Below are 16,713 nucleotides of genomic sequence, written 5' to 3'. Positions count from 1 at the left end.
AGTGCGAAATTACTATTCTTTGGTAATTTCCTGTAGTTTCATTCAAGTATTACACATTTTATCCGACATATTGACATGGAAATTGACGGGAAGTGACGTCAGAAGACAGCCAATAGATGGCTCTATTGGAGCGTGTGTAGCTCACAGCACGTGTGTAACATGTCAGATACAAAAGAGCCTAAAAAATCATCTTCAAAATCAGGCATTGTACGCTGCAACGATCACAGAAAAAGCTGTGGAGTCCTGGATATTAAAAATATCCAACTGACCTTCTCCTCGCTCCGCCTCTGTTTAATCATTTGCTTTCAACATTGATCCCTCTGTGTGATTGTGTGTGTGCGTGTAGGTGGACGGAGAGCCGTGCCGCCTGTCTCCCTCCACTCTCCGCATCTCCCTTCGAAATCAGGCCAACATGGTCCAGAAGAGCAAGAGACGCACCTCTGTTCCCCTGCTCAACGAGTGAGTCACTTACACACACACACACACACCCACTGGTACACACACACTCACGTAGAGACAGAGGAACTAGGCCAGCAGTGTTGTAAAAGCCCGGCTTGCACTGAGTGAGTCATACAATCTGTTCAGTGGGAGCTGACATTCACTCCTCTCAATGTCCCACATCTCTGCTCAGCTCGCCAAATAATACCACAATCAGAGGAGCGATCTGTTTGTTGTCCACTCAGATTTTTCAAAATAAAAGCACCGGGGGTTTCTCCACTGACACACTGACATGTTATACTCTGTGGTTTCGCCTCTGCTATTATATGTCAGCTGAGGAGGAGAGTCAAAGGAGACGTTTATTGATCTGTGTCCAGGATCAAACCGCCGTGTTAAACAATGTTACTATGTGAGATCGTCTGGCTACTAATCCTCCTCCGTCCCTGTAGCTCTATTAACTCCTCATGTATATATCTGTGTTTACATGTGGGTCTATTTACAGGCTGTAGTTAACATGTGATTGTCAGAGACAGGCAGATACAGTAGAGGTTAATAACCACAGTAGTGTCTCTGCTTCATGTACTGCTGCTGTTCTCTGTGCTATCAGTGTTTGTCCACTTACCTCTGGGCTTCTCTCCTCCTGTCCCTCCTCCTCCTCCTCCTCTTTTTTACCAAAACATCGATTATTTATTGTTTTCATTTATTTACCTTCTCTCCTCTCCTTCCTTCATGTCTGTCTCTCCTCTTTTGTTTCACTTGTTTTTCTCCTTCCTCCTCTCCTTTCTCCTCATCACCTTTTTCCCCATTTACTTGCTTGTTTCCATTCTTCTCTTCTCGTCTCCTCTCTTCCTCCTTCCTTCTCCTCTCCTCTTTCCTCTCCTTGTCTACTCCTTTCATCCCCTTCTCTTCTCCTCATGTCATCCTTTCCTCAAATCTCCTCCCCTTCCCTTATCTCCTCTCCTTGTCTCATGCCCTCACTCGTCCTCGTTTCCCCCCATTTTCTTCTCCTCTTCCATCCTGTTTTTTACTCTACCTCTCCGCTACTGCCATATATTTCCTTTCCTCCCGTCTTCCTCTATCTTTCCCCTTATCTCCTCCCCTCATCCTCTTTCCTATTCTTGTCTCCTTTCTTCATTTTTCCCCTCTCTCTCTCATTTCTCCCTAATCTTCCCTCCTCTCCTCTTGTTTCCTTATCACCTATCCTTTCACTGCTTTCCCTCCTCCTCTCCTCTCCTTCCCCTCATCTCGTCTCCTTTTCTCCTCTCTTTTTCTTGTCTCTGCTCCTCCTCCTCTCTGCCATCATCACTCCTCTCCTCTCTTCTCTGTTTGTGTGTGTGTGTGTGTGCGGCGCTAGTATTCAGAAGGTGTGTGCAGCTGATCTGCGCCGCCTCTCTGCTCCCCCAGACTCCTTCTCTGTGTAAGTACCTGAGCCCTCTGTCACTGTGTGTGTGTGTCACTGTGTGTGTGTGTGTGTGTCACTGTGTGTGTGTGTGTGTGTGTCACTGTGTGTGTGTGTAGCCGGATGAGTCGCTGCTGTTTCATGTCTCAAGTTCGACTGTTATTGTGTGTTTAAGGTCACTTCATGTTTTGTTATACTGTATATGGGCTGTGAGAGAGAGAGAGTCTGTTAGGCAGCATGCTGTCGCCTCTCCACCTTTTAATGTGCTTCTTGTCTTGATGTCTCTGCCTCTGTAATCCCTGACTGTAACATACCTGCACCTGTCGTCTGCACTCACGTCGTGTCCTCGCCCTTCCCCTGGAAAGCTGTTGCATGAATTTGCTTGAACGTAAAAGAACTATCTTGATGTTTACGTAATGTGTTTTAGTTTGACACCCTTTGTGTTCTTTTGCAGTTTAGGTTATTCTTTAGTTATTTAAGGCCGGGTTGTTGGGTAATATTTACCAACAGCTGAAAGTTTGTCATAGTTTTGCTTATCGCCCACCACATTTCTGACGTCAATATTCTGCCTTCATCAGCCTCCATCCTCGCTGAAGGCATTGTTGCCCACAAACAGACTTTAAAATAAACTCAGCAGGACAGCAGAGCCGTTTATCTTAAAGCTCTGCCGTGCGTGGAGAGTTTAATTCTTTTAACGCTATTTTCAACAAACCGTCAGATGTCAGCTAAACTTTATAAACTTGACCTCAGATAAAAGTTTGTAACTGGAAGTGTGAAGAACATTTTTTAGTCATTTTGATGTATGTGTCATTGTCTGTGTGCGTCTGTGAGTGCATGTATGCATGTGTCCTCATCCGTATATGTTTGGGCGTGTCTGGAATGCGTCCGTGCACATACATGAACTTTGTGTGTGTTTTTCCAGTCCTCACGCTGTCCCGGATCGTCTGCGTCTTCGAGTGAACCGCATCAGCCTGCAGGAGTACGACCGTCTGCAGTACGACAAAGAGCGGCTACGGGATATCTGTGAGGCTCTGTGTGTGTGTGTGTGTGTGTGTGTGTGTGTGTGTGTGTGTGTGTGTGTACTCCCACTTCATAACATCCTCTCAGTTCTGTGGAGCATTTTAGCATCTTCAGCTCGATGTTTTGGTTTTCCAGCCAGAACTTTTAATAAGTAACATTTCTGCTTTTAAATGTAATAAAAAACTAGACCTATGTTATGTATCTTGTTGAGATGTGTACTGACATCATCCCGTATGGCTCCAACAATATTCAGTACCCAGATAAACACAGGAAACACCAGATGATACGTCAGAGTCAGAAAGGAAGTCTGCAAACTGTTGGTTGTTTAACAATCAAGACAACACCTCCCATGATGCCATGCTACTTCACGACATCATCAAACTACTTCTTTTGTTATTGTTTTGAGTGCGAGACCTCTAGCAGCAGAAATGACACACTAGCTGTTTCCCTTTCTTTACCGAAGTTCACCTTAGTGTTGTTTCCAGACGGTATGTTTTCAGCAACAAACCCACTGAAGACTTCTGATCCAGCAGCAAACAGCTGACAGACAAAACAAGCAGCTAGCTTATGAACATAGTGGAGCATTTAGAAGCTAAAGAACCAGATATTTCACTCAGAAGATGGAGGAGACCAAAAACAGAGCCAAAAGGGTTAATATTTTACTTAAAGGGGGGTATTATGCTAATTTAAAGCTTCATATTTCACTATGTCATACCTGTGGAGTGGCTTAGCATCCAGCCTCTGCCTGTCACGACTCAGTCAGCTCTGTCCCTTTAAGAAACCCCGCCCCTACAAGCCCAGTTTCTTCTGATTAGCAAGCTCTGCGAAGCCTGCACTTTGTGACGTCACAAAGCAGCCTGCAGACTGAGCCGAGAAGTCTAGGGATTACTCCGACATACTTCTACCTACAGATGTGAAACTTCACCCACGTTTAGTCTGGACGTCCAACATTGTAACATTATATATATGTCTTAATATGTGAAACAGCATAATACCCCCTCTTTAAGTTCACCAGGTGGCCACAAACGACTCCTAATGAATGCTAAAAAATGTCTGTAGTTCGTCTCTGCTTCCCACAAGTTAAATGCAGTAATTGTGCTATTTTAATGCTCTAAAGTGTGTTTGTGTATTGCAGCTATCCCAGTGGGCATCGTGGTGGTGAGGGGCGACTGTGACCTGGAGACATGCAGACTCTACATAGACCGATTACAAGAGGCAAGTTCCCCCCTTCACCGTCATCACTATGCTCATCATTCCTTCCTCTTTCTTCCTCCCCTCTTCCTCGTCATCATCATTATTTCATGCTGCTTGCTGCAGTGTCACCCTCCTCTCTTAGTTCTCTATTTATAGACGGATAAGTAACCAGCACGAGGGGGGAATGCAGAGCCGTTCTTTGTGTCTCATGTGGGGGGCTAACCCAGCTAACATCTGTGGAAGTTTCTGCTGTAAATGCTTTGGCTGTTTGTTAACCTTGAAACCTGTCTGCTGTGCTTGCTAGGACTTACACCAGGCGCCATCTACTGGCCACAGAGTGCACTATCAGGTATATACAACTTTTGGGTGTCTGTTGAGGAAGTTTGGTTATTATTTATTTAACAGGTTTCACAAGCTATTTATTTTAGATTCTTAAATCTGCCTTTTTTTGATACCTTATATCTCTGTTTCTAATTTTTAAGGACTTTTTCCCAGATTTTTTCTTCTAATGTTGTTTTATCTAGAAAATGTTTTAAGTTCTGATATTTTAAAGCATTAAAACAGATCTCTACACCCTCTGAAATCAGGAATTAACCCAGAAAAAATAAGCCAAATACAGTAAAAGAAAGGCACCCATGTTGAGTAAAGTTCTCTCAGATTTTGTTAAGTTAAAGCTACTCTGCCTCATTGTCCTGATCGTCTGCTTCTTGTTATTGATCGTTCAGCTGCTCAAAAACAAACACTTATTATCTTTTCTCCGTCTGGATTTCTCTCTTTTGCTTTCTCTCTCTTCAAATAATCCCTTACGTAAAGTTTTCTTTCTTGGTTTACTGCTCAGTAACAGGATGTTAAAGATCACAGAGTGTATTGTTATCTTCAGGATGAGTGCCGAGGCGTCCCCAGGACCAGTTCGAGCAGCAGACTCTCTCCTAACTGGAGCTTCTTGGATTGTAAGTGACTCAAAGAGAAACAGAAATGTCTTTGCTTTGTTTATCGTACTTCATCAATGCAAGCTTTAATTTACAACTCATATCACCATCAAGCGGACATATTTATAGATGCTAAATGTCTTGTATATGCACCCTTACACCTCCTGCTCATTGGTGCGTGGTATTTTTTTGTTATTGGTTCTAACTTTATTTGTAAAGCTCTTTTCTTGACATTATAACAAAGTGCTTTAACAAAGGACATAAGAGACAAGAGTTCAGCAAAACTTTACATAAAATAATAGATAATATATGCTTGAGCAGGCGATATAAAAACAAACAAAAGCCATTAAGAAAACTTGTGTTTTCAGCTGTTTAAATAAAGTTTATTCAAACAACAACAAAAGGAAAGTAAAACTAATATTAATAAAATACTTGATGGATCGACTTTTATCTGTTAAATCACATCTTAAAGCCTATTTTAATGCAAAAGAACCCTCTTAGCTATTTTTAATTGATAACTAATTATTCAAATGTTTAATTCTTTTATCACATGTGGCTCATTTCGCTCCGTGTCTTATTACTCTCAAGTGTTTTATTTTTGCTCGTCTATCATTTGCTTTGTAACTCTCTTTTAAAAGTTGCTACATAAAGTTTGTTTATATTTTTAAGTGCTTCCTGTTGACGTGTGTCTCTCTGCTCTACAGCTACATCAGCTGACCGCTTCTATCGCATCGACAAAGCTCAGGTAAACCCACACCGATAGAATAACAATCGCTGAAGTGATGTATTTATGTCTGATTTCTTCACATGCTCTGTGTGCACGTGTTTCCGTGTCTGCAGGAGCACCTCCACTTTGTGACAGAGATCTGTCAGGAGGAGGTGTTCATCCTAGACCACGAGGCCCCGACGGTGAACCAGGGATCGTCCACGGGGATGCCTGACCTGGTGGTGGAACCCACCGCTGGGTACGTCAGCATGCGAGACCTTTATTTAACATTGAAAGTCTCACTGAAAGGCAGACGTTTAATATACTTGTTTGCTTACCTGTGCTCATTTCACAGGTGCATCTAAATTTAGTTTATTAAAAATGTCAAAAGATTGAAAAGTGTCTCAACTAGCAGCACAAAAATAGCTTTGTATGTTAGTTAATAACATGTTTAATTACTTCTTTAACTTCTTTTTACAGTACTCCCTTGACGTCTGAGGAGCAAGGTAGAACACACACACACACACACACACACACACACACACACACACACACATCCCTAACTTCTCACTCTAAGCTGGGTGTGTTTTTGTGTCTTGGACTCCTGACCTTTAAAATCCTTTCATCAGCAAACATTCTCTACGTGGTTTCAGGGTTAGGGTTGTCGTTTTAGTTCCTCATAGACTTGTTCTGGTAAGTTGGAGAAGTTTACGGATGTCTCTGCGGCCCTTGTTGACTCTGGTCTGGTGTTAGTAATAAGTCCCTTTTGATCCTGGGACTCTCCAGCTGAGTGAACCTGTTGTTCCTCCTCTGGAGACATGTCGTGACATGCTTTGTGTTTGTTTACTTTCAGTTTCATGGTTATGCTGCAAAAAAAACCACACTTGAAAACGGCCTATATACTGTGTGTGTGAGATTTCATTTTAAGGAATTCCTTTGTCAAGTTTGCATCTTTGTTTGGAAGCAAAAGTGTTTGCAGGAATTTGCATGTAATTACAAAATACCTCTAACATGACTCATGCCCTGTTCAAACAGTACATGGCACATGGTCTAAAGTGCGTGGTGCGTTTAGGGTGTTTCCAACTCCACTTCTGCTGCATGTTTAAAGACACACAATCTGGGTGCAAAATAAGTAGCAAAGGTTGTATATAGTTTAATGTTTGTTGTCTCTTTATTTAATCTATCTGAGTTGGACGCAACAGGTATGCAGGCGATCAGAATGTCCTCTCAGATTCACTTTAAGAGACATTAATTTGGTGCATTGCTATTGTTGTTGAAACAGATTTCTGCGGAGGAATTTGGCAAGAGGTGCCGCCCTGTGTGTGTAGCAAGCAGTGTGTATGCCGATGTGAACTTGCCCTTGTGGTTGCGTTTAATGAACTGGAAAATGCACTGTTTAAAGAGCTGGAAAATCCTGCGCCACCGACTTTAGACCAGGTTTTGTTGGTCAGTGCTGCAATGGCTTTCTGCTGCCTTCTGATGCCCCTGAACACACCTCAGGTTAAGACCGACGAACCCATGGGCGCACAGATAGGCGCTCAGTGTGTACGGCTTTGCACTGGTTGTGAGATAGGGCCCTAAGCGGCTCCACTGCTGTTGTTTTTGCACTTTGAATGAGTAAAGATTTTTAACTGCCTACAAATGACTTTTACTGAAATCCTGCTCTGTAAAAGCTTCTTACGCCGCAGGTACACGCAGGCAGTTACTTTGACGTCATTGTTGTCCCTAGATATGCAATAGAGAAGAGTAAGATGGCTCCAGAGACAATGAAATTATTCTGCTACAAGAAAAGAAGCTCAACCGTCGCATGAGCAGACAAAGAGTGGGCAGGCTGTGCGGGGAAATGAAACAGAAAGTTCAGGCAGGCAAAGCTTCCGTGCAAACTGTAACTATTTTCTCTTCCTTATCTTGAAAACTAACCAGACTTTGAATTTGGCACATGCATGAGGGGAAAACATGAGCATAAAAAACCCCTTAATATATTCATCATCATTTCTGCACCCCAGCCGCAGATTCTTCTAGAAAAAGAGGAAGATGTTGTTGCTCACAGACAAACAGGTGCGACTATGGAAACTTCTGATCTCACATGAGGATCTGTTCTTATGTTCACAGCTCTTCTGAAAGCTGCCAGTACGGGGGATCTGTCCACGGTAAAGAACAATCACACACAGACAAACACAGATGCACAGATTGTGGAAGAATCTGTTATCAGAACCAGTTTTACCCATCTGTGTCTGCTGCACTGCACTGGGATTTCCAAAAGACGAACTGTCACTTCTTCAAAACAAAATGCAAATCAGCTCAGCTTCGCTTTTTCCACCAGCTGATTCAAAATAATGACTCAGCATAAAGCCAGCTAATTGATTCTCTTACGAGCCTACAGCGAGGCTTAAAGCTCCTTATAGAGTCACAATCATCTCTAACAGCATATTTCCTTTCTTTCTTTCTTTATGGGAATCAGCTCCTTATCGACAAGATTTTTAGAGTATGTTTGCATGACAGAGAAAAGAAATATTCAAACCTCATCTGCAGAAAATCCCACATTGAAGTTGTGACAAAACACGTCTGCATCCCTGCTTCCACTCACCCTTCATATCCCTGAAGCTACACATGAGGGATCTGTATTTTCCTCACCTTTCTTTACCTCTTGTCTTTGTGAACGTCTGCAGCTGTCTGAGTGCGTGCGTCGAGGCGTCAGCTTGCTGGTCAGAGACTCTGGAGGTTGTTCAGCGTTGCACATAGCCGCCCAGAACGGACACACAGAGGTGGTCAGCTACATCCTGCAGCAGGGTGAGGAGGAGCTCATGCATGGCGTGCATTTTTAAATATATAAGTCTTCTATAAGAGTTAAATTGTTTTTTCTCAAAGTATGATTGTGCTTTATCACAACTGAAAAGCTGTTTTCTTTCTTTTTTTTCAGGCTCAAAAGTTCTTCTGGATTTGACGGACAGAGAGAAGTGCGTTGGGTACTTTTCATTTTGTTCTTTGTTATTTGTCATTCAAATTTTTATACACTACACTACATACAAAACCAAAAATACGAATGGGACGGAAATGATACGGAAGGTTTCACAAGGAAAGAAAATAAGAGGGACTAACGAACAAAACAACACCCTGCCACCTCGATAGGTCACACATCAGTATATGCATCTATGCACTTACTTTTCCCGTATGTACACGTATACTGCACCTTCTTGCACGTACTCTATACCCTCTTTAATGTGCTACACCTCTAGTATAGACCATATTTCAAAGGTAGCAGTCTTAAGTCTCTGTTGGCTCTTCCAGTTGAACAGGATTAGCCTAGCTGCAACAACGCAGCCCGTCATTATCAGTCCAGACTTGTAATGCCCGCTGGCACAAGACATTTTGTTCCTTCTTACGGTTTTTTCTGTGTGTGTTGTGAAGTATGCGCCGAACGGCACCAGATTTTTAATCGTATCTAAACACGTCCACCAAATGTGGTTGCCAAAGCGTTCAGGATATCGTGACAATTTCTGCATTATAAACTCTGCCCAAAGCGTTTAAGCGAGCTTTGACAGTCAGCTACAGCAGGTCTGCCTGGCCTGGAGACGTTCGTGTCCAAATCTGCTGACGATTGCTCAAACATGTTTTAGAAGAGGCCCAAAAAACATGTTTTGGACGCAAATTGTTGCGGCTTATGTGGATAGTTTGTCTGGAGCCTGCAAAGGTCGTTTCCAGAGGGTTCAAAGGTTAAAGGCTAATACATAAAGTTTGTTGTTACAGCATCAGCATCTGGCTAGAATTGAGTTTAATAAGCCTCATCATCCTGTCGGGGTTTATTTCCGCTGTAACAGTCTGCTTGCTGCACATTTTCCCTTCTTTATATTTCATCACATGAAGCTTCCTTTATGTTTATCCTCTTACCTGTAGTCAGTTTACCTGTCAGTCAACACACTTTGCATATTCGCACAGCTCATCTGATCGCCGATACATCTGTGTGTTTGTGTGTGTTTGCGTGTGTGTGTAGAGGGGAAACTGCGTTGCACAAAGCCGCCTCAGAGAAGCAGCACGCCGTGTGTCGACTGCTGGTGGAGGCCGGCGCGTCGCTCCAAAAGACCAACTTCCAGGTAAAACATAGACACACACACACACACACACACACACACAGTTCACACACACACAGTTCACACGCACACAGTTCACACACACGACCACAAACCTGCACACTCACTGTGGACACACACTTCCCGTAAGTCACTCAAAGCTGAGGGTTTTATCTGTGTGGTTTGGGTTTTTTGGACTGCTGAAGAAATTTAAATGTCATCTTTCGAGTTCTGGGAAATGATCATTTACATCGTTCTCTCTTTTATTAGATTTTATAGACAATTATATTCATTAAGAAGTTGTTAATTTACTGTAAAATGAGAATACCTGTTAGTCGCAGCCTGACAGTCCTTTTCTATTTTAGTGACTGTGTGTGTCATCATTCAGGGGAAGACACCTGCAGACGAAGCGGTGGGAGACTCTGAGCTCACCACCTACCTCAGCACCCAACAAAACATATCATCTGTCCCGCACGAGGACTTGGAGACGGCTGTCTGAGGCGCACACACACACACACACACACACACGCTCACACAAACACTCACTGTGTCTCTGGACTCTGCACACGCTCGTGGAGACGGCTGTGAGAGGAAAGTGTGAACAGACTCTGTTAACTCTGAATCACCAGAGGACTGAACTCAGCTCAGAGCAGCTCTGCAGAGGAGATTTTAACGGTCAACTATTTATTTGTATTTATTTATTCATATTCTATTTATTGGTCGTGCTGATTGATTGACTGAGTGATTGATTGATTGTAGGACTATTACCGGTTCAGGATGTAAGTGCACTTTGAGCAGCGTCACAGGTCGTGAGTTCACTTGAAAACTTGTTTTTATTTCGGTTTTAAAGAAGACGTTCATTCAGTTAGACGCACACAGTCGTGTTGATAAAACAGTTATTAGTGAGTTCTGTGGAAAAATATCAAAATAACTTCAAGTTTTATTTCAGAACAGATGAAAATATTACACTTATCTATGTTTATCCCTTAAAACGTTTGTGCCAAAGACACTGACGTAGTGTCACATCTGTGTCAGAGATGATCTCGGAGATATATCTCATACACCCCCCAAACTGATCATTGTAACACCAAATGATTAACTATGTTCATTCATTCAGCGTCCACATCACATTCCATATCACGAAGGGCTTTCATGATATTTCAGCAGTCAAAGAAGGAACGAGGAAACTTTATCGTCACAGAACCTTTAACAGGAAATAAGAAACTGCAACAAAACATCGACAGCAACGGTCCAAAGTTAGAGAAATTAGACAAAAGGAACGCACAGAAGTGAAATAATTATGTACTGAGTAGGGATGCACGATATGAGATTTTTTGCCAATATCCGTTATGCCGATATTTTACAACGCATTTAGCCGATTACCGATACCGATATTTTTTTCCCGCACACCTAATAGCAGAGATCATCAACTCTCTTCTGTATTGGAATTAGCGTACAGTATAATGGTGATACTCTTATCACATTTGTTACAGCGGTCGGGGTGACGGGTCTTGAGATGGTTAATCCAGTTTGTAGTGTTGAAAGACTTTGCCTTGGCTCCTCCTCGCATCACCGAAGCTGAGCAGTCATTGCAAACAGCAGCTTTGCTGTCTATTTCGGACACTTTGAAAAACTTCCACACCACGGACATTTTGGCTTCTAACTCTCTCATGCTGCAGGTAGACACACGTGACGTCATCACGCTGCACCGCGCAGGTCTTGAAGCCGATATTGGACGATACCGATAACGTGCCGATTATATCGTGCATCCCTAGTACTGAGTTATACAAAGTCTACTCTGCACAAAGAGCTTTTTATGGAGACATCATTCCCTTCTTTCACCTTTACAGGCCTCTTAAAATCCTGCAAGTTAAACATCATTCTTTTTCCAGTGCATATTTATTTGTTTTTAAGTGTTTCAAGCCAAAAAAAATATTTGTGTTGGAGTTAAAACAGTCACTAACCTTCAGCACAGAACGCCGATATTTAACAAAATCTGGTGCAAAATGTGGTTTTAAGAATTCAGAAACATACGCTGAAACTGAACCACGTGGAGCTTTAAAGGTAATCAAGACGAGAATTCTAAAACTTTCCTTACAACACTTAATTCAATCAAACAAAGACAAAGGATTGCTGGGCTCAGCCTTAGAGACATCCAGAGGGAGCTCTGAGTAGAGCCGCTGCTCCTTCGCATCAAAAGGAGTCAGTTGTGACGGTTCGGGCATCTGATTAGGATGCCTCCTCGATGCCTCCCTTTGGAGGTTCTCTGGGCAACTGGGAGGACACCCCGGGGTAGACACAGTGCTCCCAGGAGGGATTTTATATCCCGTCTGGCCTGGGAACGCCATGGACTCCCCCAGGAGGATTTGGAAAACGTTACTGAGGAGAGGGACACCTGGGTCACCTTGCCTAGCCTGCTGCCACCACGATCCCGGACACGCGGAAGAAAACGGATGCATTTAATTGCATCCAAATTTCTTGGTGTGGAATCAGTCATATCTATCTCTGACTGAAGCACATGAGAGGAACAACCAGCTCTATAAATCCTTGTACAGGTGTTACTGAACATTCAGGAAGTGCACACAGGTTATTGTTGAGTTCACACCAAAGTCTGTTTAAAAAATGGGACGTTTTCAAAACTGTTCATTTTCCGGCTCTTCAGTTGCCGTCACAAACTAATATTGTAACTTTTCCAACTTTTACAGAGGGGTAGTGTGTTTCTGGTACTCCTGACCCGACAAAGCTTCTCACATTCAATGTGTGTGTGTGTGCGCGTGTGTGTGTTATAAGGCCCATTTCATATCAAACATGAAAACAGAGGAACACCTGCTACAGAAAGAGACTCTGCTCTCTGTGCGGCGTGTTCATGACTGTGTGGTGTTATAACAGCGTGTGTCTCATTTGTGCGTGTGTGTTTGCAGCATTTATCCAAGAAGAGAAGAAGAATCTGAGCCATATTCAATGCAATATGAATACATGACGTCTTTTTGCATTTCTCTGTTTACATTACATTAATGTTTTTAACATAGTCGACCACTGAGCACCGAGGAGTATCGAATGTGCAGTTTTACTTCAGTGCTGGTTCATGATTGTCTTGTTGTTTTTCTTTTGTGTGCATGTGTGTCAATGCATTGGACTTTTAAACAGCCCTGTGAGGTGTCTTTTGATATAACCTGTTGTAAACTAAATTTCAGTATAAAGTAAGAACGGCTTTCTCCAAGTATTTGCGGAGAGATTCTGAAGACTCAGATGTAGCTGTCGTAGACGTCTGACTTCTAAACTGCAGTGATTTAAAACACAACATGTAAATTTAGTGTCACAGTATTACTCTTGGACTTTTTTAAAGGGTCGTTTTCTTACATTTTATGTTTCCATCACAGCTTTTTAAACCATTAAAACCTGCACAGGGAAATCTGAAAATAAAGCTTCTGCACGCGCACATTTTAATAAAGTTGTCCCAAAAAAAAAGTAGCAAAAAAAATCAAATGGTTAAGACTTGAATAACAGCTTGTGGGTGCATAACAACCGACGAATTGTGAATCAGAACATTTTAGTAAAAAACAGCTGATCAGTCATGTGACGCTGATGACACCAGAACTAAATCGGCTGAAGTGTTTCCAAATCACATTTTTTGATTATGGCGGGAAAAAACACCTCATATGAGAATAGAAATGTTCTTGCACAATTGAGGAAGTTTAATATAGTCATTTAACCAGGGAAAAACCCTTTTTATTAAGAGTGTCCTGGGTAACACAGACAGCAGCACATTTAACAAAGTTTTAGACGAACAACGAACATAATACACGATACATGACTGTAATACAATGAGAGACCTGAAAAAACAAGTAAAACCTAACCTGTAAATCGACCACAATTATATAGACTTCCAGATGTGCCTGCTTATTCAAGATCCCCTTAAAAGTTTCCTAAAAGGGGGGGTATTAAACTCTGTGATACCTGTGGAAGCCCTGGTCTGTTATAAAACTCGGCGCTGACTAATTTGGAACGATGTTCGAGTGCTGCTTGGACTGAGACCAGCGGAATTTGTAGCTGAGATGATGCAGAAGTTACCGACAGAACAAAGCATCGCAGGAACTTAACATTTCCAATCAGACAAAATGCACATAAAAATGTGTGTACGGGACCGTGACATGTGGCAGCGAGCTTTATTTTCAGTTTCCTGTAGACACAGCAGTCCACAAAAACAGCCCATTTGCTACCTAATTGTTACAACGAAATTCCCCTCATTGGCGTGGTCTAGCACTCAAGTGAGTTTTTCCAATGAAGGTCAGTTTGTTTTTCATGTACAGTCGTGCTTAGAGGATTGTTTTACTGTAAGCTGTGGGTTTGGAACGACCGCTTCAAACGAGGAACTTCTTTGAGGAACAACATTCCTGGGTTATTATGTTACTCTCCCAAGAGTCCCTGCATAATTACAGAAGCTCAACGGCAGATTTGAAACCATCTGTCTTTCCTAAGGCCTCGGGGTGACTATCATAAACTCTCTAAAGTTGCTTTTAAATATAAGAAGTGGAACAACGATTTTTTATTCATTTCATTACAAACTCACACATCAATCTTTGCTTACGGCTCTTTGTCTACACTTAAAGGGACGCCTCTCAGACCTGTCAGTATTTTTCTTTCCCCCCACAAATGTTTGATGCAGGACTTTAAAGAAGGCCGCCGACAGTGACACCCTCCTGAGTGTGTAACAGAGAGACAGGAAGTGAACTCTGTGACTTTTTCTATGAAATGACTGGTAATACGCCGGGCCCACTCTGAATGACACACACACACACACGCTTCTTATCACTCTTTCTATTGACTTTGTATTAAACTGTGTCTCATTATCGGTTATGCATGGCAGTTTCTTACCTCCTTGGGATTATTTTCTGGTAATGGCATAAAAAAAATGGCATTATTGTTGTTTAAACTATTAAATTATTATAGTTTTAAAGGATTTCTACCTGAGTTTCCTCTTAGGTTGGACATGTGTATGTTTTTGTTTTCTTTTGTATTTCTTATTTATCTGCTGACGACGATGACGACAATGATGATGATGATGATGATGATGATGTTGGGATTACTTGAAGTTTGTTGTTTTATTTTATTAATTTGTTAAAAGAAGTTGTGATGCAGTAAGTTTTGCCTCTGGCCTTATTTCCTGTTTGAATGATTGTTGGGAACGAAAGTCACTTAACCACTTAGTTTTTAATCCACAAAACTTTTATCTAAACCTAAAATCAATGTGTCACTTTTTCTTACAGACTTCATGCTAATCTAAAGATTCACATGCAAAGATAAAGTGCCAAAAAAAACATTTTTTTTTAACCTTTAATGAACATAGTAACATCAGCACACTAACTCCAATTCCCACATGCACTTAAATACACAACTTTTTGTCCCAGTAGGCTTGCCATCAGGTTTGAAAATGTCCACCATACCACCTGATGATTAGCATGATTAAACATGACCCAAAAAAAAATGGAGTTATACTTTTAAAAATATAATCAAAAGAGCATCAATCCTAAAAAGTAAAAGAACAAAGATTAAAAAAACATCAAAACTAATTCAAAACATCAACAAGAAAAAGAGTCAACAGCTATGCTAGCACTTCTGTAGGGCTATACATTAGCTACATGCTAATTTTCAACATGCTAACTGTGACAATGCTAACATCTTAAAGGTATAATGATTACGATGTTAGTTTAGCATTCTTACCTTTGCTACTAAGCAGTTAGCACAAACAACAGTTGGGGTTGATGGATTTAGCATGCTAACTTTTGCTAACTACTAATTCCCACATCCCAAGTTGTTTTGTTTTGGCCTTTTGTGCCTTTGTATGTGAGAGAGGACAGTGGATAGTGTTGGAAACAGAGGAAGAAAGAGTGGGGATGACACACAGCAAAGGACCATTGGTGGGAGCCGAACCAGGGGTCGCGCATCAGGGACTGTAGCCTCCGGCCGCTGATTTAACAGCTGAGCTAAACCAGGGCCTCAGCTATTAGCTTTAAATGTATTTAGTGTTTTGTATTGAAATGTTTGACCTGATGGTGGCTCTAGATGAAAAGTCTTTCATCAAAAAGAGGACGGTAATATTTGAAACAACATTTTTATTATAAGTGCGACATATTGCACTCAAAACCACTGATTTAACCTCATGGTGGTGCTACAGGAAAGGTCAACGAATTTTAGTAGGATGTATGATCAGGGGGGCGAGAATTTCTGTACAAAGAAAGTACAGAAATAAATAACATATTTTAGTCAGTACCAAAGTTCTGCACTGATAGAGGACAAGCTAGCACGGCTAACAATGTCCAAAAGCATTTAAAACTCACTTGGAAAAACCCACAAGTACCTAAGATTTTGACTTATCATTGAATCACTGATACTGCAGAGAGCTATAAAGAGGAAGCTTAACCAACAATATTTCTGAATTAGCAGTAAATTAGTCCATTCAGCCGTCTTTGTTACGCTCTGAATCTTCACACAGAGAAATCTGCTTCAGTGTTTAAAATATTTCGTCATTACTCAGTGTGGAGCAGCAGACTGGTGGAGCTAGGTGCGTCTAGACGGCTAAAGAGGAAGTTGATCAAGAAAGTTTCCAGTTAATCATTTGCTACGCTCATCATGAATGTCTGACATTTTTGGACTTTATCAAACTACAAAATCATTTTTAAATACTTGACCTGATTTAAAGCCACTTAGACCAGCTTGTATCTGCCTGTATGCTGCTGGTTCTTCTGAAGTTCTCGCGCTTTAGCATTCAGCCTAAACAGGAAATGAACTCTCTCATATCTGTTAAAAACACCCTGAATGTAACGTGAGTCCGAGAGGTTTCTGAGGATGCTGTCAAAGACAAACGAAAACCCTCTGAGTCATAGCTGGGAATTTCCTTAAAGCTTTTACGACCCTCATTAAAGGACGACACGGCTCACAGATTCCAATCAAATACTGCTT

At 41.7% G+C, this 16,713-nt stretch overlaps 1 protein-coding gene across 9 annotated transcripts in view; it reads left to right on the top strand.

Annotated features, from left to right (window-relative positions):
* Positions 1–14,895, top strand: part of dgki (diacylglycerol kinase, iota) — a 79,878-nt gene extending 64,983 nt beyond the window's left edge. For 3 of the 9 annotated variants that reach the window (XM_069670743.1, XM_069670746.1, XM_069670742.1), the window contains exons 21-34: positions 347–459; positions 1,793–1,855; positions 2,760–2,860; positions 3,993–4,072; positions 4,356–4,400; positions 4,932–5,001; positions 5,685–5,725; positions 5,821–5,945; positions 6,167–6,192; positions 7,799–7,836; positions 8,356–8,476; positions 8,607–8,652; positions 9,678–9,777; positions 10,142–14,895. In XM_069670743.1, the coding sequence (XP_069526844.1) occupies positions 347–459; positions 1,793–1,855; positions 2,760–2,860; positions 3,993–4,072; positions 4,356–4,400; positions 4,932–5,001; positions 5,685–5,725; positions 5,821–5,945; positions 6,167–6,192; positions 7,799–7,836; positions 8,356–8,476; positions 8,607–8,652; positions 9,678–9,777; positions 10,142–10,252 (1,080 nt within the window). In that variant the 3' untranslated portion in view covers positions 10,253–14,895. The remainder of the gene's footprint in view (positions 1–346; positions 460–1,792; positions 1,856–2,759; positions 2,861–3,992; positions 4,073–4,355; positions 4,401–4,931; positions 5,002–5,684; positions 5,726–5,820; positions 5,946–6,166; positions 6,193–7,798; positions 7,837–8,355; positions 8,477–8,606; positions 8,653–9,677; positions 9,778–10,141) is intronic. The other 6 variants (XM_069670745.1, XM_069670744.1, XM_069670750.1 and 3 more) reach the window with 4 other exon arrangements.
* The last annotated feature ends 1,818 nt before the right edge of the window (positions 14,896–16,713 follow it).

This window comes from Semicossyphus pulcher, unplaced genomic scaffold, assembly GCF_022749685.1.
Source record: "Semicossyphus pulcher isolate SPU_LCO1_2020_fin unplaced genomic scaffold, fSemPul1.0.p SCAF_20, whole genome shotgun sequence".
Classification (NCBI taxonomy): domain Eukaryota; kingdom Metazoa; phylum Chordata; class Actinopteri; order Labriformes; family Labridae; genus Semicossyphus; species Semicossyphus pulcher.
The sequence above is the reverse complement of the archived record's forward strand: the minus strand, read 5'-3'. Positions and strand labels throughout refer to the sequence as shown.